Source organism: Leucoraja erinacea, chromosome 15 (assembly GCF_028641065.1).
Source record: "Leucoraja erinacea ecotype New England chromosome 15, Leri_hhj_1, whole genome shotgun sequence".
Taxonomy (NCBI): Eukaryota; Metazoa; Chordata; class Chondrichthyes; order Rajiformes; family Rajidae; genus Leucoraja; species Leucoraja erinaceus.
The window spans coordinates 38,084,725-38,110,428 of NC_073391.1; the positions used below are offsets into that span (position 1 = coordinate 38,084,725).

Sequence of the window (25,704 nt, forward strand, 5' to 3'; positions counted from 1 at the left end):
GGGAATATTTACATTGCAAATTGACTGTACGAGGAGTTATCCTAAAAACGAACCCAATATATCCTGGCATTGACAGACTCAGATCTAACTGCTGCACGTGGTCATTCCTCGAAATCTAGCCACCATTTGGAACCATCGATGCAGCGAAGGGAGCAGATTCTTTAATCAGATGGTGTGAATCTGTGGAATTCTTTGCCACAGAAGGCTGTGGAGGCCAAATCAGTGGATATTTTTAAGGCAAAGATAGATAGAATTTAGATTAGTACAGGTGTCAGAGGCTATGGGGAGAATGGAATTAGGAAGATGAGATTATTCAGCCATCATTGAATGGCGGAGTAAATTTGATGGGCCGGATGGCTTAATTCTATTCTTATCACTTATGACCTTATGATAACAAAACCAGGATAGCTTTCACAAATACATGTGTATACCTCTAACCCGTAGCTGGCTGCAGACTAACACTGCTAATTGAGCCACTCGTCTTTGGGTTTACACTGGAGAGTGTTCAGATATACAGCCAGTCAAAGCATTATGTTAGCGGAATATTTAATCAAAATACCATACCAGACAGCTTATCAGAAAAGCAGGAACAGGACTGCAAAACAACCGATTACAGAAGATAAAAAGAAAAATCTGTTGAGGCCTTTTTTCATTTGTGCCGTGAGTCATATTAATAAACCACATTGTTGGTTCAGTCACAGAAACAGGACAGACGATAAAACTATTCATTTCCTAAAAGGTCACCCCTGGGAGAAGCACATATTGTTTCATAGCCTATCAGTGTAACTACCATTCAGTACATGAAATAAAATATTATAACAAGTACTTTGAAAAGTCCTGATGTGTTCATTACGTGGACCAGGGAGAAAGAAAAAAAAACAATTTGCCAAAGGAAATCTGAAGAGAATTAATCACTCGCTTGTTTTACTTAATTTTCAAATCTGTTTACACTTTTCCAACTACAAATGCATTTTTCATGCCTCAGCGCACAATTTACATCACAGAGAGTCAGATTGTTGGCATTGTGCCAAATTCCAGTCATGAGGAAACTAACTGCACATGAACTGATTCAGTGTTTCATAATGGATAAAGGAACATGTAAATTTTCAGTATGTCAGCAAATGCAAAAGAAATGTCACAGCGAGCACACACACACACACACACACACACACACACACACACACTGCATGCAAAACTATTTGGATAAATAATGGACCAGAAATGTAGGTGAAGGAGAAAACGGGAAGATGTTCTAACAATGACTTCTTTCCGCCTTAGTAGGAAACCTGATGAAGGAGGAGAATTTGGCATTGGAGAATAAACCAGAGCAGATGGGAAAATTAGGGGAATGCCTGGAAAATTAGTACAATATACTGAGATAATAATTGTGAATGACATTAATACAATGGAGACTCTACTGGCAGACTGGAGAAAAGCTGATATTCAGGATTATTATCTAATACATTGTGCTAATTTTTCAGGCATTCCCCTAATTTTCCTATCTGCTCTGGTTTATTCTCCATTCCTATTCACACCAATGACAAATTCTCCTCCTTCAATGTACAAGTATATCAACAAACAATGATTAGAGCAGAGAGCGTGCACAGCCGGGCGTCTCAAGCATCTGTCCCCACGACAATTGTTCACAATTTATATGAATGATTTAAACGGGAATCCTAATTTCCAAATTACGGTCGGCACCAAATTAGGGGAAAGGTCAATGCTGCTAGAACTATGACAAATTAGACGAGGTGATTAAAAAGATGCAGGTAGGCTGCATGTATAACTGACAAGTGCACGTCAGGTTTTAGTTGCAAAAAAATGCAGTTAATTCACACACTACATACAATAGTAGGAAAGTAAGATTCGTATGACACAGGAAATTGCCAAGCAATTAACAATCACCAAAGAAACAACAAAGTAAGCTAAAATAAGGCCAAAGAAAAAAAGTCTAAGCACCAGTGTTTAGTACGAGACCGATTGAACAGTAGATGAGTAATAACATAATTACAATATGATTTTCCCAGGAATGAGCTCTGGGTTTAATCCCAATTGCCATATTTTGAGAACGAAATGTAGAGACATTGAAGAGGCAACAAATGACAGATGGTAGCAGATTGGTTTATTCCTGTCAGCGGGTGGCTGAAGACTCTATCGAACGTCTATAGATGTACAGCAGAGTGTACACTGGTTGCATCACAGCACAGTTTGATACTTCAAATGCTCAGGAAAGAAGGGGACTGCAGAAAGTGGTGGACATTGCCTTCCTGTCATGAGTATTGACCACAACACCATGGAGGGGATCTACAGGAAGCACTGCCTCAAGAGGGCAGCTAATTTCATCAAATGCCCACATCACCCTGATCATGCAGCTACCATCAGGAAGAAGATACCAGGTCCTGAGAACCGTTACCTCCAGGTTCAAGAACACCTTCTTCCCATTATTCACCAAACTTGAGCCATTCTGTACTTGGGCCATATCCTGCTTGCCCCTCTCTCTCTCTTAGCTTTAACCTGTTCCCTGCTCCTTCAGTATATCTGGACTTCCTGGCCGTAGCCCAGACCATCACACAACCCTAACCTTAAACCCAACAAACAAGAATTTCATTATTCTGGCTCCAGTCCAGCTACACATGACAATTAAACACTCTTGAGTCATGAAGACTGCACAGTGGCACAATGGTAGAGTTGCTGCCTTACAGGGCCAGAGACCCGGGTTCGATCCTGACCAAGGGTGCTGTCTGTACGGTGTGTGTACGTTCTCCCCGTGACCATGGCCAGGGTTTTCTCCGAGATCTTCGGTTTCCTTCCACACTCCAAAGACGTACAGGTTTTGTAGGTTGGTTGGCTTGGTACAAGTGTAAATTGTCCCTCGTGTGTGTGTGTGGGATATTGTTAATGTGTGGGGATCGTTGGTTGGTGCAGACTTAATGGGCCGAAGGGCCCGTTTCCGTGCTGTATCTCTAAACATGCTGCGAGAGGGCCGAGGCATAACCTCTCAGAACCTCAAAACGTATCCAGACCGACCCGTAACTCCAAACCCTATATCATGCCCTTAGGCTGCCCTAAAGCATTTTACAGCCAACAAATGTTGTAATGTAGAAAGGTTTGCAAGCACAGAGAATGTTTCCGCTCAGAAGGTCAAGCAGAATCTGAAGCCACTACTGGATGATCAATAAATCACAGCCTGGTTTGGAAACAGCTCCATCCAAGACCACAAGGAAATGCAGAGCTGTGACCATAGCCCAATCCATCACACAAACTAACCTCCCTTCCATGGACTCCATCTACACTTCAGGCTGCCTCAGCAAGGCCACCAGCACAATCAAGGATCTGTCTCATCCCAGTCACTCCCTCTTCTCTTCTCCCCATTGGACCCACAATACCTCTACTCTGATCAAGAAGGCTCATCAGCGTCTCTTCTTCCTGAGGAGACTGAAGAAGGTCCATCTGTCTCCTCAGATCCTGGTGAACTTCTACCGCTGCACCATCGAGAGCATCCTTACCAACTGCATCACAGTATGGTATGGCAACTGCTCTGTCTCCGACCGGAAGGCATTGCAGAGGGTGGTGAAAATTGCCCAACGCATCACCGGTTCCACGCTCCCCTCCATTGAGTCTGTCCAAAGCAAGCGCTGTCTGCGGAGGGCGCTCAGCATCGCCAAGGACTGCTCTCACCCCAACCATGGACTGTTTACCCTCCTACCATCCGGGAGGCGCTACAGGTCTCTCCGTTGCCGAACCAGCAGGTCGAGGAACAGCTTCTTTCCGACGGCTGTCACTCTACTCAACAACGTACCTCGGTGACTGCCAATCACCACCCCCCCCCCCCCCCCCCCCGGACACTTATTATTTTTTTTTATTCAAATCGTTTGCTATGTCGCTCTTCAAGGGAGATGCTAAATGCATTTCGTTGTCTCTGTACTGTACACTGACAATGACAATTAAAATTGAATCTGAATCTGAATCTTTCCCATCAAGCGTTTGAAAAGACATACCTCCAGATTTAGGGACAGCTTCTTCCCAGCTGTTATCAGGCAACTCTCATCAGCTAGAGCGCGATCCTGACCTCCCATCAAACTCATTGGACGCCTTTGAACAATAATCTTGAATCCGAGTTTATCGGACTTCAATGTTATATAGTGCACTAAATGTTAAAGCCTTTATCTGTACACTGTGAATGGTTTGATTTTATTTGTGGAAAGTCTTTTCTTCGACTGAAGAGCATGCAAACAAAAGCTTTTCACTGCACCGTGGTTCACTTGACAATATTAAACTAAAATGAAACTAAACTAAATCAAAATGGGGATTCAGGACAAATTAACCAGAAAGTGATGAGAAAGTGGAACACCTAATCAAAGGTAAGCGTTAAAAATGGCCCTTCAGCCCAATGAGTCCATGCCGACGGTAGAAAAAAAATGCTGGAGTAACTCAGCGGGTGAGGCAGCATCTCTGGAGAAAAGGAATGGGCGACGTTTCTGGTCGAGTCCATGCCGACCATTGATGACACAAATTATATGTTATTCTATTATCTCATCCACTCACTGCACACTGGGGAAATTTATAGCTGCCAACTAACGTACAAACCTGCATGTCTTTGGGTTGTGGGAGGAAACTGGAGCACCCAAAGAAAAACCACGTGGTCACACAGAGAACGTGCAAACCAGGGTCAGAATCGAACCCGGGTCTCTGGCACTGTGACCATTTCTTTTTTAAGGATAGTCCCGATATACTGAAAGAGCAGGGAATGGAAGTTAAAGCTAAGAGAGAGCGGCAAGCAGGATATGGCCCAAGTACAGTACGAACATCTAGCATGGATTGTGTGGGCCAAATGGACAGTTTCTGCACCACTGCATTTATTGTAATCCTTTAAATATAGTTTCTGACATTTAATATGGTCTCACAAGGGTGTATTAGAAATAGCTCCAAGTATAATCATAACTTTCCACTGCACCCTGTAATTTACCTTTTTCCTCCCCTTTCTTTCTAGAATATGTTAATTCTTTTTTTTTTGTTATTTAAACTCAGGGCTCATGTGTATATAACCAATAAAACATACATGCCAAAAAGTACCCTTGCAAAACAGTAAAAGCCAAAAGGGCACCATGCCAAACGGAGATGCAGATTAATCACTCCCCATTCCTTTCTGTTCAACAACAAGCTTGCTGCAAGCACATAGGATATAACCCACACAAGTGCCATCCATCACTGCGGATGAAACAAAAAAGCCAGAAATTTAGACCCATGTAGCCGAGGTGACTATAACCTATTCCGGACAAAGAAAGTTAAGTTTCCAGCTAACATAAAATTGATTGCATCCCCAGACCTTAGCTGCTCAAGTAGAAACAAATGCATGGCCTGATCACATTATTTCCTTGTAAAATGAGATGGCAACTTCAAAACAGAAAAGAATAATAGGTTTCTTTTCCAAATTACTTTTGAATCAGAAGACTGGAAGATTTAGTGGTTTCCTGTTTCAGCTTGCAAAGTAAAAAGTATAGATACCACATAATTAGACCCGGCCTTTTTCCACAGCAGTTTTCAATCTGTTCTAAAAATGACAACATAATCTAACCCTCTTTAATACGATTCAATTAAGATACAAGACTGTTCGTTTCAGAATCGTCATGCAAAATATCCTCAAAAATATCCTGTAGTGTTCATGTTTAAAATAAGTCAAACTGTTGTAATTCTGGCTTTCAAATTTACTCTGACGGATATATTTAGTCTGATTTTATGATGTAAAAATATTTTGCAATATGCACATTATGAAATGCACTTAAAAGGCCTTGGGGCAAATTTCTTTCTGTATCAGTGTCAGGGTAAAGAGAACATTATCACAGGTTTCAATTTTAAAAATAAGTTTTTAACAGGTTAGCACATTTCTCTTTCAAAGGGGATAATAAAATGGCCTATAAAGCTGGGTCAAAAAGCTGGGTTTGAAGGAAGGACTTTGAAGGGAGAGCTTTTAGGAGAAAATTCCACAGACCGCCGTCTAATTAAAAGGCAGGACTGCAAACCAGGAGCTGGACAGCGTGGAGTCAAGGACCTTCGACACTGTTAAAAGCCCAGTGCCCCTTTGGGTAACTAATGGGTGAACCTGCCCTCACGCCATGTAGGAGACGGTAGATTTCTCATGACCCCTGATCACATCCTTTGAACAGTGAGCAAATGCCGATTCAGCAGCGGAAAAAGAACGACAAACTGAATGAGGTCCCAGGAATCAAAACCTGTCGTCATCCCCCCGACACAGAGTATAAATAATAAACAGATGACTACACCTCCCATTCTCCCCACCTTGGCATCCGGCCAACAGGTAAACTTCACGAAGACCGGACAAAAAGTGGGATGCTCCTGACGCACTCACGCAAGCAACTAAATTGTCCCATTAGGCACATCTATCCACGCCCATAGTCTGTAAAACCAAATTAGCCAGAACAAAGTATTTATTTAAATTGAATGTATGCCTCCCCTTCTACTATTCTGGTCCTGAAAGCAGATTTTGGCAGTAAGCATGCAAGTCCCCTTCACTTTTAGCTTCATTTGAATGCAAATATTAAGGTGTGGTTTGATCAAGGTACAGAAAGTTGATCAAAGGAATTGGAAGGGTAAAGCCAGCAAAACCATTTAGTCTGCAGGAGCCCAGCCAAAGGAGTGCAATCTTAATATTGGAGCTGGGCTAGTCAGGAGTATTTTAAATCAGGAGCTCTCTTCTTCAAAATGCTTCAGAGACTTTTGATAAGGGGAATATTAATTAAGAAGTGACTGTTTATATTGATAAATTGTTAGTCGAGGGTAATCAAATGGTTCAAACCAAGAAATTATAAAGAGTTCAGATGCAGTCACATCTAAAGTCACACGCACGGTGGTGCAGCGGTATAGTTGCTGCCTTTCCGTGCTTGGAGCGTCAGAGATCCGGGTTCGATCCAGACTACTGGTGCTGTCTATATGGAGTTTGCATGTTCTCCCCGTGAGTGCGCGAGTTTTCTCCGAGATCTACGTTTTCCTCCCACATTCCAAAGACGTACAGGTTTGTAGGTTAATTGGCTTGGGTTTGTATACTTGGTATAAGTGTAAATTGCCCCTAGTGTGTGTAGGCTTGTGTTAACGTGCGGGGATTGCTGGTCGGTGCGGATTTGGTGGGCCGAAGGACCTGTTTCCACGCTGTATCTCTAAACTAAACTAAATGAGTATAAACTGGCCTATTTCTATTCAACCATTCCTTCCTATATTACTATTTTTAACATGATATATTTGGTGTTGCACAATGTGGGGGAAAAAGGATGATTTGGCAATAATAACCCATGGTACATAAATGCAATGACGTAAGCTGCTTTTCAAAGTTCTGTTTTGACCCAAGGCAACATGGTTGCAGAAGCAATTGGAATACATTATTAAAATTACAGGTATCTATTGCTTCACTGATTCAATAATCTCAAATATTTATGTGATTACTGTACTGGTTTGCAAAAACTACTGGAGCCAAAATGGGTTTGACAGAGTCGATGACATTTCTTAACCCAGAAATTTGGATTAAATACTGTGTTCACTAAAAAGGCTGAAAAATGATTAATCACAGTTTTCATCATTCCGGCTCACAGATAAGGAAATAAATTAAATAAAAGAATATATTACTCATTTGTGATAAGGCTATTATCCTAATGTACAAAAAGTACACTTCACAAAGAGAAAGCTAATTGCTATGTAAAGAAACGGTTGGAGAATTTAGAATAGTGGCAAAATAAGATTCAAACAACCCGATAACTTAAACATCAAAGTATTTTCCTGACTCCACAAAATATGCCTAATGATGAAACAACCAGTGGAACAGAACGTTCAATTTGTAATTGCATTCCTAAAAACATTTGGTCAAAAGGCCTAACTTTGAATTCTGACAAGAGCTTTCAATGATAAAACACCAAGTTTGCCCGCTTATTGCGTAATACGATTCAAGAGAGCAAAACCTATTCTGATCTGGGACTTCCCTTCCCTTAAAGCAGACATTGCAGCATTCTGGGAATGTGCAGAAACATGCAACACCTTCATTTAAAAATGTAATGTGTAGGAAGGAACTGCAGATGCTGGTTTATACCGAAGATGGACACATAAAGCTGGAATAACTCAGGGGACAAGCAGCATCTCTGGAGAAGGAATGGGTGACGTTTCGGGTCAAGACCTAATTCTGTCTTATTTTACAATGTTTATCAAGAATAGAATAGGGCTGTAATGTGGCATCATTGCTGATTATCAATGTGAAGTTGAGGTACAACTCCTACCAACATCTTCCAAGATACAGGGGGCACAGAGGACTGCAGATGCTGGAATCTGTAACAAAAAAGCAGGCTGCTGAAGGAACTCCCTCCACTGACACAGAGTTCCTCCAGCAGTCTGTATTGTCTTCTTCCATTGCACAGATGAACCCCCCATTACGCTAAGGGGAGGGGAATTGCGCTCCTAGAAGATGTCCATATCGTGAGATTCCTTGATGCAAAACCTCGTCAATGGTGCATGCATCAAGATAGGTTTTGGAAATATATAGATTTTGCACTTATGTGTTTTTGCCCTCATATAAATTCTACGGGAGCAAATTTTATTCCGTAACACACGTTTTATGGATTGCGAATTCTGTAGGGGGCAAATTGCAGAGTCCTAGCACCAGGGTTGCTTGCAATTTAATTGGGAGAGGTTTCCATCAGCACTTGCAGAGGTCCATTAATCTGTTCTGTACTGTAAGCCAACATTCAGCAGAGCGTGGATGTCCGTGGATCAGGTTTACACAACAAAGCACCTCTCCTCCACGCACCTTTGCACAAGCTTGCAGACAGGAAGGTTGCTGGGCTTGAAGTGAGTCAGGGTGTCCAAAAGAACGCTGACAAGTAAATACATTTCAGGAGTTTCCTCTGGGTTCCGGGGCTGGGACGTACTTTTCCTCTGGGTTCCGGGAAACAGGCCCGTCGACCCATACTTTTTGAATTGGATTACAGAAATTGAAAGATACACCGGAGGAGGACCTGGAGGGAACACACGTTCACCGGAGAACCCTCCAAACAGACGGAGGAGCTAAAGTTCAACACTGAGGCAGCAGCTCTACCAGATGCACCACTGCACTCAAGGAGATCCCTGCTAAAGCTCGCCACCGAGGGACTGGCTACCTAACAAGTCATACAAGTCGGAGAACAACACGATTCATTTCTCCTGGTAATGCTGCAAACACAGAATGCATGGGGTATGCCACTGGTACATTCACTTCAGTGGAAAAAAGCCAATCTTCACAAGTGCGACTCGTGATAGGATATATCAGAATTGTTTTGTTTTTTTTTAATCATACCTTATCGAGAGACAGTGTTTTACTCTCGACACAGGATGAAACAAAATAACAAGGGCAAGATAGTGTTGTACAGAGAGGCCGATAAAAAAAACCTGCAAACAATTTTCACATGGGCACGTCTTTGGAATTTGCAGAATAGCGTGAGGCAGTAATTACAGTGGTCAATGCACAAAAACCCACACACTGAATGAGATGGCATTCACACAGGAGACTTCAAGCGAAACTCCAAACAGCACGGAGCCTCAAGTTCTTGCCCCTGTTACACACTGAGGCAGCAGTCCCCCATCTACCAGATGCTACCACTGCACTCAAGGAGACGGAAACCCCTGCTAAAGCTCGCCACTGAGGGACTGGCTACCTAACAAGTCAGTCCTTGGCAGAAATGCTGGAGCGCCCTCAGGAGGGGAGCGCAGACGGTGACTTGCTTTGGACAGTCGGAGAACAACACGAGCGACATAGCAAATTCAATAATAAGTGTCATTCTCTGTTCTCTCGGGTAATGCTGTAGCGCAAACAGATAATGCATGGGGTATGCCACTGGTACATTCACTTCAGCGGAAAAAAGCCAATCTTCACAAGTGCGACTCGTGATAGGGTATATCAGAATTGGTCTTTTTTTTTTTAATCATACCGTATCGAGAGACAGTGTTTTACTTGCCATCCAAACAAATTATATATGGTCTTTGGAGTTAACACCTGGTCAGCGCACCATGCTGCTAATGAAACCCTGTAAATAAAGGCCAACACCGTGCAGCATACTTGATGATGGTGTTAGCAACATAGGTACAGAGATAGTCTAACCTCACAGACTGGGATAGAAAGTCCAGTATCCAGTTGCAGACAGCAATCCGAGGAAAACGTCAATTTTCACATGTAATCGATGCAGTTGTTTAGCAGGCTGAATTTGTAGTCACTAACATTTATAATAGAAATAACCTATGTATTCTTGTCTCGCAGTAATTACAGTGAGTCAATGCACAAATTATTTCCACAGTTTGCTGGAGCTACACTGAATGAGATGGCATTCCCTACAGCCTTGTATTTTACTTCATCAGCCGAGCACGAGATGCAATACAGCACATTGACTACGGACTACACGCCTTCCCACACCCAAGGTTCTGCTGCCCCTGTTACATCCGCCTAACAAGGTAGTCCACCAGGTCCCCCATCTGTTGATCAGCCATTGAGGCGTCCTGGATGTGGGGCTGATGGAGGGTCTGCTCCGTGACTGGATGCCTTGCCACATGCGTCTCGGAGTTGTTGTTGAATGCTCCTCAATCTGAGCTTATGGCAGTGCTTGGCCGTCCTGATGCCCCTTAGGTTAGCCCTGGATGACCTGTAGGCTCGGCAAACCTCTGTAGACATTCCCGTGCTTTCAGCCCTGACCTCGCTGTTCATCCATGGTGATTCCGTATATGGTCACCTGTTTGAGGGAGGTGACACTATTGATGGTGGAGTTTATGTCAGATCCCTAGGAATCAATGTGCTGAGAGTCCAGGGTCCTGGGCTGCAAACGCCTTCCAGTCAGCCACACTGCTGAAGTGTGAAGTCCGCTTCCTCTGACCAGACTTTAACCGCCTTACAGTTGGAAACCGTCTGATGAGTGGGGGTTAGGGAGCGAACAATGAACGTGATCTGACCAGGGGGGATGGCTTTGTAAGCTTCAGCCATATTGGTGTAGACTTTGTCCGGTGTCTTGTCTACTCTAGTGGGGAAGGATACATGTTGGTGGAATTTGGGGAGTACAGGTGCATGAAGTCACCCGCAACCTAAAGCCTCGGGGTTGTGCAACTGTTGTTTGCTAATGGCAGTGCACAACCTTCCGGAGGTTTTTTCTTGAATCGCCAGGGGCATAAATTTCCTATTTCTTGAATCGGGACAGTGGGGCTAAGAGGATTTCAAAATGTAGAAACAAGGAACTGCAGATGCTGGTTTGCACAAAACGACACAAAGTGCTGGAGTAACTCAGCAGGTGAGGCAGCATCTCTGGAGAACATGGGTCGGTGACGTTCCGGATTGGGGCCCTTCTTAAAGGCTGGTAGACTTCAGACTTTCAAAATGCTGGCGACTACCTTGTCAAAGTTGTGCTGACTAACTTGGATGAACCCCCTCAAGGAGGTCTGCCTGCAACCAAACTATTGTCATTGCATTCAACCTTTGGTTTTAAAGGGGGGAAAAGTATAATTTTGTTCATTATGTATTACTCTATTGCAATAAAGCTGCTTTCCGGACATCAACCAGAGACTGACTGCCCTTAGCAGAACTTAACCGTGATTAGAAATCAAATTTTCTCCTCTTAGCAGGTAAAGCAGACCAATTCCAAAAGACGTGGTCTATGTTTCTGGACCTATTACAAGTATGAGGTGCAATAGTAATTTAAATAAATAAATAAATAAATGGTATCAGGACCTGGTAACGGGAGGTAAAACAACAAAAACAGACTTGGTTGGTAGTCCCCTTTCTGCGGAGTTTAATGTTATAATAGAGCGATTGTTCCTATTTTCTTTTTCTTTCTTTTCTAGGGTCTATTTTCTCACTTTACTTCCTTCTCTAACTTCTTTTCTAAGGGCTTTCTTTTCTCAACACTCTTGCACTTCACGACTCTTGCGCACTTTCTTTACTTGCCTTACTTCTATCTTTTTCTTAAAGCTCAAAAAAAAATGAAGCGGTACAAAAAATGTATTAAGATATATGTGTTGTGTAGTATTGTAATTTACCGTACTTCTAATAAAAAAAAAAAAAAAAAAAAAAAAAAAAAATTAAAAAAATCAAATTTTCTTTCCTTTAAGGTATTCAAGAGAGTTAGATATACCTCTTAGGGCTAACTGAATTAAGCTATATGTGGAGAAAGCAGGAATGGAGCACTGATTTTGGATGATCAGCCTTGATTATATTGAATGGCGGTGCTGGCTCAAAGGGCTGAATGGCCTACTCCTGCACCTATTTTCTATGTTTCTTCCATAATGCATGCAACTGCTGAGGTCAAGAGGGAAGTATTTTCTAGTGGTAGGCAGTTTTGCTGGATATTGGAAAATAGCGGCTCTTGTCCTTGCGTAATATTTATTTTTGAGAAGCACAATTCGGCAACAAAACACGTTCCGGCTTTTGAGGGAAGTTCACTGGCCAGCAATTTCCTGGAAATCCCAGCTCTCCTGGGTGCAGGCAAGAGGAAATAAATAGGAAATGACTTTTTGCTTCATGAAAATGCCACTTGATCAATAGCAATAGATGCGGTTCAAAACTGAAAAGGAGATCTATACATTGGCTTTTTACAGATATGCTGTTTGTGATGAACACGTCCCATAGTCTCAAAAGACTTAACTATAAATGTACCAACAATGATACGAATTCCAACCAATGAAGAAACTCAAGCTTAAAACCACTTCCTTGATCTACTTCTCCGATATCCAATAAACTGCACTGAAAATTGGTCATGCACCACCAATTGAAAATTGATTTACTATAACATACATTCTCAAACAGGTTTTGCTAGCACAACAAGTTGAACTTCGTGAACCAGCTGAGACAAAGAGCTATTTGTACATTTAACAAATAAACAGCAACTTGTTTGGCAGCTCAAGAGAATTGCAGTTTGAAAGATGGAACCCGACTCACAAAAGCCATTACGATACGATACGATAAAACGTTATTCATCCCCGGAGGGAAATTGGTCTGCCAGCATTAAATTGGCTGTTGCAGAACCTGAAGCTAAACTGATCAATTACTCTAAATGGGCCTTTTCGGCACACCAGATTTATTTTTTTTGCTCGTCTTTATCGCGACAGAGTCTCCATCTTGGCTGTCAGGGTGATCGAGGCACTTGGGGGGTGGGGGGGGGGGGTAAGGTTGGAGGATCGGTGTTGGAAGGATCCAAGACCACGCAAATGCAGCATCAGTGCGAGAAAACAATAATTCTAAATGTGTTTTGGTCAGTCATTGTTTGAACATTGTCAGCAATGTTAGATCATTATTTAGGCTGGAATGGGTGGGAGGTGAGGAGGGTAAGAGTACAACACAGCTCTCTCCAATGAACATATATGTGTGTCTTTAATATGGGTGCTAAATGTACCCCTCCAAATGCAAAATGAGACAAAATCCTTACAAGCTCTGGGCCTTGGATGTGCCCATTCAGGCTTCAAATGTCCAATTGTTTATTTCCCACAAGCTAGTGATGTAGACTTCTGCAGCCAGCTAAAACATTTAAATCCCTCTCAACTTCTGCTCATTATCAGAATGGGTTACAGCTGATGTATGTGGCTTGAGTTACTTCATAAACTGCAAATGACTAAAATACAAAGATGCCCTTTCAACAAAGCGAACCTTCAATATTGACAAAATATTGGTCAAATACTTTGTATTTTAGTCATAAAAATAACAAAACAAATAACGTAAAATTTACTTATTTTAAAAGCGCAACTAACCAGACTTGAATCACAATATGAATTAGATACATATATTCCCTATTTACTATAATTCATTAAGAACTTAAGTGCGACATTCTTTCCAAGTTATTAGAACATAACAATGTTAAATAATAAACCTGGTTATTATACAATGTGATTGTTTTATCATCCTCTTTAAAACTGCATCTCCATCAGGGAAAGCAAATCAATTACAAAAAAAGTATTATTAGTTTTTTTTATTATTATCTATTCATTTATTTATCTATTTATTTCTTTATTTGCCTTTTTTTTAAAAATGTTTTTATTTTATTTTGTTAGAAGTACAATAATATGGTACCACAGTACCTAATACTTGTTGACATATTACATTTCATTATACAACTTCCTATTTTTAATTTAATAATAACAGAAATAAGGAAGAAAAGAATAGAAAAGGAGAGATTGACATAGAGTGGTACATGAAATAGAAAGATAGCCCGAAAGAAGAAAAAGAAAGAGAAAGAGAGAAAGAGACGGTAGAGAAAAAAAAGGAAAAAGGAGATTGAAAGCGATATACCTATTTAATGTTCCTGGCCACCCGTCATCTGATTCTGAAACATTTTATTTCTATGGTTGTGTTGCACCATATGCTTGTAAGAAGTCGATAAAAGGAGACCAAATCAATAAGAATTGGTCTACTTTACGTGCTAGAAGGAGTCGCATTTTTTCAAGATATGCCGTTTCCGACATATTTGAAATCCACATTTTGAGCGTTGGTGTTGGCGTATTTTTCCAAAAAAAAGTATTATTTTTAAACAGGACACTCTGCAAAGCAATAGGTCGAAGACAAACATCAGTGGTTTATCCACAATATGACCATGCTCATTCAATTCTTTCTTCCCAATGCAAGATGTCAAAAGAGTTGGTAGAAACCCCAGAATTGTGCTCCTCGTCGACACCTGCTGAACATTACGTTGCATAACACGTGACAGTTGACATAGCAAAGCTAAAGGATAGATGATGACAGAAAATCATGGCCAAAAAGGTACGAGAGAAAGAGGGACAGGCAGTCGCAGATTCAAATGGATAACATTTTTGATACTGGCCATTGATTATATAAAACTGGAAAATCAAGCATTTTAAAGGATGACCTCATTTATTTTTCCATGCATGTCTAATAACATTAAACTTGCGACTCTAAAGAAGAACATCAATGACACAAAAACATCATAAATGTCATAACAGTTGAAAATAACCAATGCCAAACTGCAAGCCATTAAAATCCACCAGACCAAGCAACTTCAATGAAAATATACACATCTGTTCAGTATCAACTGAAGCTAAAATTGAATCAAAAGATAAATAAGAATAAAAGGGATTTCAAATGTGAATTTTGAGCTAAAAAACAATGTAAATAAAATCATTACCAAGGTCAGCCTTTTCTTTCAACACATCCTTGAAACTGAGGCCACTGTTGAGAGTGCATTGTCTGTAGTGATGCAAGGTTTCCCTCTGTCCATTGATCCTCAGCTCCTTTCTCGTCGAGGGTTTCAGTGACACGGCACCGAGGCCTCGTGTCCATGTGCTGAAATCCGAGCACGTCCATTTCATCAGGTCATCCAGCTTCACAACTACTTTCTCTGAAACAGCCACAACTTCATCCTGTAAAGAGTACCAGAAAGATTCAATGAAAGAACAATAAGAGCTTGCTGACCATTAATCGTGCACCATAGCTTCATAAGATCATAACTGATAGGAGCGGAATTAGGGGATTTGGCCGATCAAGTCTGATCTACCTTTCCCTCCAAACCCCATTCTCCTGCCTTCTCCTCATAACCTCTGACACCCGTACTAATCAATAATCTATCTATCTCTGCCTTAAATATATCCACTGACTTTGCCTCCCCAGCCTTCTGTGGCAAAGAATTCCAGATTCACCACCCTCTGACTAAAGAAACCTCTCTTCATCTCCTTCCTCAAAGAAAGCCCTGTAATTCTGAGGCTATGACCTCTAGTCCTAGACTCTCCCACCAATGGAAACATCCTCTCCACAGCCACTCTATCCAAGCTTTTCACCATTGTGTATGTTTCAATGAGGTCTCCCTCATTTCTTTTTTTTACATTTCACACAATCAGGGTTTCCATTTACAAAAGTCAAGCACATCTCAAACATAAGATTTTAATATTCTAAATTAATTCTATGGCTGACTGAATAATATCGCTATACAACTGCATCGTTAGGTAGCATTAAACTGCACAGGAGTACATTTCATTCATCAAGTTAGTCCGAATAAAAATTTGTCGTACTGACCTGTTCCTTCCCAACAGTCCCGCACTTTTTCCTTCCTACATATTTATTCTCTTTTGGAAGTTATTACTCAATTTATTTCCACCACCCTTTGAGGCAATGCATTCCAGATCATGACAATTTACTACACTTCTTAAAACAAAAAGGTTCTTTCATTTTCTTTCCCTAGTTATCATCGCAATTCAGTTAAACCTGTGCCTGCTTGTCACCACCTCTCCTGTGTTATTATTCAGCTGATAAAATGCCTAGGTAGCCTGCAAAAGGAATCTGTAATAAACCATTCAAAAGTTTATGAGAGCAGCTCAGGTGACTTTCCTTCTAATCTCTGAAATTGTCTCTCTGAAAAGCTTCTGCATGTAGACTGCAGAGATAAAGAAGTATCCGATCACTCTGAAACATAGACTATTGTTTCATCTCCACTGTGTGCCACAATACTACAGGATCATGTGTGCTAGGTCTTTTCATCTGCATTTGCCATTTTCTGAATATATTTAACGGTGAGAGAAAATGATAGATTAATATTCCCAGTCTGAAGAAGGGTCTCGACCAGAAACGTCACCTGTCCATCCCCCTCCACAGATGCTGCCTGACCTATTGAGTTCCTCCAGTACTTAGTGCTTTGTTCAAGATTCCAGCATCTGCCAATTCTTGTGTCACCAATTCAAAATTAATATTCTGTGCATTATTTGAAAATATCATGAGTGGGACAAAATTCTACTGACTGACTTCAGAAGAAAAAAAATTGATGTCAACACTTATGTAAAGATTTATTAGTGCAATTGATATTGCGCACTCTGAATGTCAATTGTTTGCACAGGTAGTTTGAGTGTTGCATTCATAATATGATTGAAGACATTTTAAGATTTTGTGCCAGAATAAATTAAGGATTCGAAGTGTTCAGCACTACCTTCTTATTTTTATTCAATCCTTGTGAGATTCTTCCTAATCTTGTAATTTATTTATTTTTCTTTCATGCAGCATAAATCATTTTCAGTAAATATCTAACATGCCTACATGATTATAAAGCTGAATTAGAAAACCATTGAAAAGGAACATACCCATTATTTGCATTTGCCATTGACATAACCAATCACATTTATTTTAACCATAATGTTTGTGTGTGCAACCACCACAAACAAAAGTGCATAAACGGATCTGTACCAATCCACTTTAAATTTCACAACTTCCTCGAATTCTTCCATCCCCCCCCCCCCCCAACCCCAAAAAATCTACAATCTTTTAACAATAATGAAATATAATTTACACCATGTTCACCTATAAATGAAAAACCCTCACTGCTAAAAATGTTAAAGCTCTACGCAAACAGATATTGGTAATGAAACGATGTCTGCATTAGTTTGTGAAAATGTCATCTGGTTAATAAAGCTCAAGTGCAGGAAACAGACAAAGGCATTTTACAGCTTTTGTGATCCATTTTGAATCTTCTGTTGTTGTGTGATTTGTTTGAATTCTCTTTTATACTTACTGCCTTGATGAGCACATCTGTTAGCTGTGTAGGCAGTAATGCTGTAATATGAGAATGTGAAAACAATCACTTTCCAAAGTTCATCAAATCAGCTTTAATGCCAGAATTTCCAGATGCTTTCCCAGATACGATTTAAGGATTACTCAGAGTAAAAGCTTCGATCTGAAAGGTATCCTGTGCCCAAAATAAGATCTCATCCCCCTCCCCCTCATAATGACTTAAACGGTTTTGCACAACATTTATAAAGTCCTCAAATACAAAGATGGAAACTAAAATATAGAAACTAGAGATTTATTTGTGGCTGTAGATTGTAATGTTGAAGTAATTGCTTGATATAACAGACCTTACACCAGGAGACAGCTACAAGTCACCAAACAGAATCATACTATTTTTAATGAAAATCTCCAATATTCATCTTTAGAAAAAGCAATAAAGTAATTATTTAGCATAATTTATAATGTAAGTAATGTTACAGGAAACTGACACAAAGTACAAGTAAACTATGTAATAAAATGTTGCTTACTGTTAGCAATGAAATTGTATGCAATCATCCATATAATAATCTTAGTTAATGTATGGTTTGCTCTGTTCAACCCTTTGATAAAACAGCTACCAAAAGAAAGAAAATCTGTCATGCTGAGAATGTTTCAGTCTGTTGCCTCATGAGGTCAAAGAAAGAATTCTTCAGGTCAAAACAGATTAGTACACCTGCTTTGCTGTCTATTGAATTACTGACCTCGCAACATGAGAAATGATGCCTATAGGAATGAGAAAACCCTTTATGTAAAGTGGCTATTTAGTAATTCATGTTTCTAACAAAAACCTGTAGATTTTCAATTTTATTAACATTCTAAATTCAATTAGCAAAAAGCTCAATGTTATAAATCTACATTAACATGTAGATTCCAACACTAATGTTACATTGAGCATGAACCACACATATGCGTTTGGAACTCTGAATTGTATCACTCACTTTATGAATGATCTGAAAATGCACTCTCGTTCCCACAATAATTTATTTGGCCTGCAATCAAATCATAAGTTGCTGGTGTCCTAATCCTGATTGCACAATGTTTTCTGAGAAATGTCATGTTTAGAACAAAGAGAACGTTAAAAATGTATAAACAGATAAAGCGCAAAAATTAAAAAATGTATTAATGTTCCCATTTTCTTTCAAATCCACCGTTCTCTCTGGATAGCACTGGTCTCAACTATCCAAACCGTTACTTCAACGCCCACCTTATAATTTGATCACACTTCAAAAAATAGTGTCTAAAGCTGTCATTTGTTTTCCCATGCTGGCAATGAATCACCCTGAAGATAGACACACAATGCTGGAGTAACTCAGCAGGTCAGGCAGCATCTCCGAGTTACTTCAGCTTTTTGTGTCTATCTTTGGTGTAAAGCAACATCTGCAGTTCCTTCCGACCCAATTAATCCTTCTGCACTATTCTACCAAAGGAGACGTCAGCACCCACTCTGCACCAGCTCTTTCACCTGATGTACCAGAACGAATGTCATTGGTGAATGCCCAAAAAGCTCAGCGGGTCAGGCAGCTTCTCGGGAGAGCATGGATAGACAACGTTTCAGGTCGGCAACCTTCCTCAGACTGATATTATTTGGGAGTATTTAATTTTACACAGTTGTACTGTTTCTGTGAACTTACCACCTTGGTCTTTTACATGGCGACCATGACTGCTCAAATGATGAGAACCTGATAGCCTTACAGCCTATAAAGACTTGTCAGAGCTATTCTCTGTGCAGGTACGTACACTTCAGCCATAACTGGAAGTGTTAGTGAATGGAGCAGTCTGAAAGTAACTCTTGGTAGAATGATCAGTAAACTCCAGGGCAGATACATAAATATATCTTCAGTAGCTTTACCTCTCCTGATTTGCAGGTGCTAACAGATCTTGGCATTTCTTATTTAGGATTTCTACTCCAGCCTTTCCCAAACGAGGTTGATCCCTGAGATGGTGGGACTGTCATATGAGGAAAGATTGAAAAGACTAGGCTTGTATTCACTGGAGTTTAGAATGATGAGGGGAGAATCTTATAGAGACATATAAAATTATAAAAGGACTAGACAAGCTAGATGCAGGAAAAATGTTCCCAATGTTGGGTGAGTCCAGAACCAGGGGCCACAGTCTTAGAATAAAGGGGAGGCCAATTAAGACTGAAGTGAGAAAAAACTTTTTCACCCAGAGAGTTGTGAATTTATGGAATTCCCTGCCACAGAGGGCAGTGGAGGCCAAATCACTGGATGGATTTAAGAGAGAGCTAGATAGAGCTCTAGGGGCTAATGGAATCAAGGGATATGGGGAAAAAGCAGGCACGGATTTTTGATTGAGGACGATCAGCCATGATCACAATGAATGGCAGTGCTGGCTCGAAGGGCCGAATGGCCTCCTCCTGCACCTATTTTCTATGTTTCTATGTAAACCTCTAGCCCAAGGCTACAAAAGGCAGGCGCAATAGGATTATGAGATTCCTAAATTGATGGTAATTTAAACATATGCTGTACTGATGGTGTTCCTCAGATCTGATTCCCCCAAATTATTTATCTTTCCACAGTTGCTGCATGTCTTGCCATGTCTTTTCTAGCATGTTCTGTTTTCAGTTCAGATTCCAGGCGTCTGCAGATTTTGATTTTCATATTCATTTTTATCCTTGGTATTTGTGTCATGCAAATCCTTGTTTATGACCTATTTTCATCAGCTCAGCAATTCGGGGCTGATAATGCTGCCTCATCTAAAACCACTCATCAATGCAGCACCAGCATTGTATCCTGCTATTTCCATTTTACAAGGAATTAAAAACTGTAAGATAAGAATCTCGCACTGCCTACCTACATAATCCTTGCACCTTTGCGCACAAACCTTTGGAAACCTGCCAGAATCCTGGCTGAATTGTTGCCAGAAAGAAATTTTTGAACAGATTATATAAAATGTTGTACTCTTAAAAGAACATTGTGTAACCATTGGAGCCCAGTCATTTCACTGTTAAAGGCGGCAGAGGACTTCAACAAGTAATTAGAGCCTTACTATTGAATTCACGGCATTATTAGAGGGCAGAATAACTTAAGAGTATTTGGTAACTGGGACCTAATTTAAAGAAGTCAGATGCTTGGCACCATCGTTTTATTTCCCCTCATCCACCCTGCAACCACCCCACCAAACACCCTGAACAATAATTTTTTTTCTCTCTGAAAGCAAGCTTTTAAGAGCTCTTTAAATTACCCGTGTCAGCAATGGAGTTAGGAAAGTATTTTTTAACAAATGTTAAATTTCATTCCAAGGTATTTATGTTCCACAATCCTTCCACCAGACCAACTTATAGTCATAAAATATTACGATCTTGCTCTCCAGTTTAAATTTATGTCATTATTTCCCCTCCGATATTATATTTTAAAAATTGTTTAAACATATCTTTAGTTACTGCCTTCAGTGACTGACCCACTTTAAAATGAGCTTTGCCATGCAGGCAATGCTGCTTGCTGGATTTGAATTTCGAAGTAGACAAGTGACTCTTGGGGGGGGAAAAGGATATTGCTGTTTTCCTATTACTATATTCAAAACAGATGACATTATTCAAATAATTGGCACATTAAATGAAAAAGCCCATGATGCTCTCAGTATCAGAACAGTGCTTGTGAACATAAGAAATGCAAAATTTGGAAAAAAAATTGTTGCCAAAAATATACTGCAGAGTATTTTGCAGATTTGCATAATGGTATTCATTCTATTTGATCCCTCTGGGGAGTAGGACATTAATATACTGTACAGTGAAGATGAACTACAATTTATTCAGCTTTACTGGAATAGTTTGCCATTATTAATGCCGCATATTTATGCCAAATTTAATATGCAGGCACAATTAGCATCTTATGATTCACAGCACAGCAACAAAAAGGTGGATTAGAGTTGAAATAGAAGGTAATTGTTCTGCGACAAAGTCTTTAAAAAAAATCTGAAAAGGAGCATACAATAGCAATCTATTAGCAAATCTTACTGCGTAGGAGGCCATTCATCCCCCAATGCCTGTACCAGCTCTTTCAAAGCTTTCTATATAATCTCATGTTGCCTTTCTCTTTCTCAATAATCCACTCTTTTTGTTGCTTTACTAAGTACGCATCTGATTTCCTTGACAAACCTCCTACTGAATCAGCTTCTGTTTCAGCTTTTCAGGCCATCCATTCCAGGTTATAACAATATTCGCCTCTAGAGAGTCATCGGGTGATACAGCGTGGAAACAGGTCTTCGGTCCAACTTGCTCCAGCTACACTAGTCCCACCTGTCCGTGTTCGGTCCATATCCCTCCAAACCCATCATAGAAACATAGTAAATAGGTGATGCCATTCGGCTCTTCGAGCCGTTCAATATGATCATGGTTGATCATCCAAAATCAGTACTCCATTCTGTTTTTTTCCCCCATATCACTTGATTCCCTTATCCTCAAGCGCTAAATCTAACTCTTTCTTGAAATCCATATGGAAATATCCTATCCATATACAATGCCCTCCATAGTATTTGGGACAAAGACCGATCATTTATTTATTTGCCTCCGTACTCCACAAATTGAGATTTGTAATAGAGAAAAAAAAAAAAAAATCACATTTGGTTGAAGTGCATATTCTCAGATTTTAATAAAGGCCATTTTTATACATTTTGGTTTCACCATGTAGAAAACTGTAACCTGGCCATCCTATTTTTTGCAGCTAGCCAGTGGTTTGCATCTTGCAGTATTTCTGTTCATGAAGTCTTCTGCGGAGAGTGGTCATTGACAAATCCACACCTGACTCCTGAAGAGTGTGTCGTACAGGTGTTTGGGGATTTTTCTTTATTATAGAGAGAATTCTTCTGTCATCAGCTGTAGAGGTCTTCCTAGGCCAGCCAGTCCCCTTGCGATTAGTAAGCTCACCAGTGCTCTCTTTCTTCTTAATGATGTTCAAAACAGTTGATTTTGTTAAGCCTAATGTTTGGCTGATGTCTCTAACAGTTTTATTCTTGTTTCTCAGTCTGGTTTATTTGACTTTCATTGGCACAACTTTGGTCCTCATGTTGATAAATAGCAATAAAGGTTTCCAAAGGTGATGGAAAGACTGGGGGAAAGGCTGAAAGCTCTCTTATACCTGCATTAAGGAGGCATTTAAACACACTTGAGCAATTACAAACACCTGTGAAGCCATGTGTCCCAAACATTATGGTGCCCTTAAATGGGGGGGGGGGGGGGGGAGGGAGACTATGTATAAACGCAGCTATAGTTTCTACATGGTGAAACCAAAATGTATAAAAATAACCTTTTATAAAATATGACAATGTGCACTTTAACCACATGTGATTTTTTTCTGTTACAAATCTAAAATTACGGAGTACAGAAGCAAATAAATAAATGATGGGTCTTTGTCCCAAACATTATGGAGGGCACTGTACCTGTCTGTAGAACGCAACATGCTGGAGTAACTCAGCGGGACAGGTAGCATCTCTGGAGAGAAGGATGTTGCCTGTCCCGCTGAGTTACTCCAGCATTTTGTGTCTATGTTCGGTTTAAACCAGCATCTGCAGTTCCTTCTTGCACATATACCTATTGTCGAACTATTTCTTAAACGTTGGATAGTCCCAGCCTCAACTCCCTCCTATGGCAGCTTGTTCCCTTCACCCACCACCCTTTGTGTGAAAAGGTGACCCCCTTGGATTCCTATTAAATCTTTTCCCCTTTGAACCAACCAATATCCTCTCGTCTGGTCTGCTCGGTCGAAACATCTTTATTCGCTGCCCGGTTGGTTCTTATGAATAGCTTGATTTCACAAATTCATCCCACTCTTTCTCCTTCTTACGTCATCTTTATTTGTGAGGCCACATCTTGTAGATTCCAAACTCCGACCTATTCGTCATTGATTGTCCTTTGCTTCCCAAGTTCAATTTGCATTGATGTGTTGCCTTCAAACCGTGACTGAGAAAGTTAAACTCTACAAAGAATCAAAATGTTCAGAGAGAGCCATGCAGTCGTACAGCATGAAAACAGACCCTTCGGCCCAATTAGTCCATGCTGACCCAGATACCAATCTACGCTAATCCCACCTGCACACATTTGACCCATATCCCACAAAATCTTTCATGTCCATGTCCCGGTCTAAATGTCTTTTAAATTGTGTCACTGTACCTGCCTCAATCTCTAGCAGTTTGCACCACATAAGTGCCACTCGGTGTGAAGAAAACATTGCCCCTCAGATTCCTAATAAACCCCCACCTCACCTTAAACATATGCCCTCTGGGTCTTGATTCTCCTTCCCTGGGAAAAATTACTGTGCGTTCATCCCTCATGATTATATACGTCACAATAAGTTCAGACCTCATCCTCTTGCACTCCAAGCAATAAAGTTCTAGCCTGACCAACCTCTGCCAGTAACTTCCTCATCAATCTTTTCCGCACTTTTCCCAGCTCAATGGCATCTTTCCCATATTCCCTCTAGTTTGCGATATCACGAAGCTGGGTGTAAAATTGGTGTACTTTTGCTATTGTAATTGTAGCATAAAAACCACAACATGCATACCCAAATACTTGTGTATATAGTGTACAACATACAACAGCATATGCTTTTGTGTGGACATACATTATATTGTGTGCACAAGCAAAGTATGTATGTACAATCTAATTTATACCGGTTGCTCAGCAAATGAGATACACAGTTCAAACATTTAAGAGACATTTGGAATGATACAGAGACGGAAACGGTTTAGAGGGATATGGCCCAAATGGGACTATCTCACATGGGGTATCTTGGTTGGCATGGACGAGTCGGGCCGAAGGGCCTGCTTCCATGCCATTAGACTCTATTTATTTTTGAAATACGTCAGCATTCCCGTAAATCATTTTCATTCCAATGCAGTCCAAGTGTTTTATGGGAATCCATCTATTTTTGACATTGGATAAAAAAAGGTCACGGTGTCATAGCACCAAGTTCACAAACATTTGGCAAGTGATATCTTTGAAAATTAAGATTTCTTAAAAATGAGGAATTATCGATTTCGGAGGGGAGGGGGGTTCTAAATTTAGAAATCAATATGACAATGATGGGTTAATTAGCTCGTAATTCCCATTCAGCGAGCTGAAAGCTGGTGTAATATAAAAGAGGATGATACAATGCGAGAGATAGATAACCATTAATGCTGACGAGAACTGTATGTACACAACACACCTATTAATATGTGACAACTGCGTTCACATATTAATGGGAGTCTCGTATTGAGCTCGCTGGAGCTTGGTGTAAGTTTCTCTGGGCACTTTGCCAAGGATTAGGGATCAGTGTGAGTGCGCGCTTGTTGCTGTTCCTGCCTCCGTTTCTCTTTGCTAATGAATGACTAACTCTGGCCAGAAGGGAAATGACATCAGCGGCCGTGAAGTAAGACAGCATCTGGAAACTACAACCTGCTCCCATCCTCGTCGTGTTATTGTGAATCACACAAGGTATTTGCACAATTTCAGCCCTGTCCGTGGGAGCAAACTTCCAGCTTGCAGCCACCCCCCTCCCTCAGACGATTTTGAGGTTTTCCGGGCGATATTAACTGGGAGTTAATCATTAACAACAGCACTTTGGTCGTGGACTCCGATATCAGAAATAGCAAATCAGCACAATTTAACCGCAATGCTAAAAACACACAGTGCATTCATATATAGGGAAATACACACAAACACACACAAGTTCATGTGAAAACAGCTGTGCATCGCTTCCAATGCATGTAAAATCATAATACGACTTCCTACAATCTAGCTGAATAAACAAAAATTATCAACCAGCAGGTTCGCATTGAGAAAACAATGACGAGTCCCGCGTTGCTGCATTCAGCCCCCAAGATGCAAATGGCATGCTATTAAATTGTGGCATTTGCAGATATTCCACCCTGCATAATAAGCTAATCGCTTTCAGCTGCTTAACATGTTCTGGAGGAGGGGGCGGATTTAGCCTGAAGTGCCACGGATCTCTGTTTCGTTATTTATTTTATTCTTTTTTTCCCCCGATCACTAAACCGCGTCAAGTAATAAATTTCAAAAGCAAATAATAAAGAAGGGGGGTGGTTGGAGAGAGACAGCTGCACAGGAAAATTTAGACAGGGGGAGGGGTAACAGAACTCTGGAGAAAGGTCACTAAGTGTTTTCACTAGTTTTTTTCAACTGGCAACAATGAATTTAGTAATTATCG

General features: G+C 40.5%; 1 protein-coding gene across 1 annotated transcript in view; it reads right to left on the bottom strand.

Moving 5' to 3' along the window:
* arid5b (AT-rich interaction domain 5B) overlaps window positions 1-25,704 on the bottom strand; it is a 154,560-nt gene that overhangs the window by 126,733 nt on the left and 2,123 nt on the right. Inside the window, exon 3 of the mRNA XM_055647199.1 lies at window positions 15,138-15,372. Within this exon, the coding sequence (XP_055503174.1) occupies window positions 15,138-15,372 (235 nt within the window). The remainder of the gene's footprint in view (window positions 1-15,137; window positions 15,373-25,704) is intronic.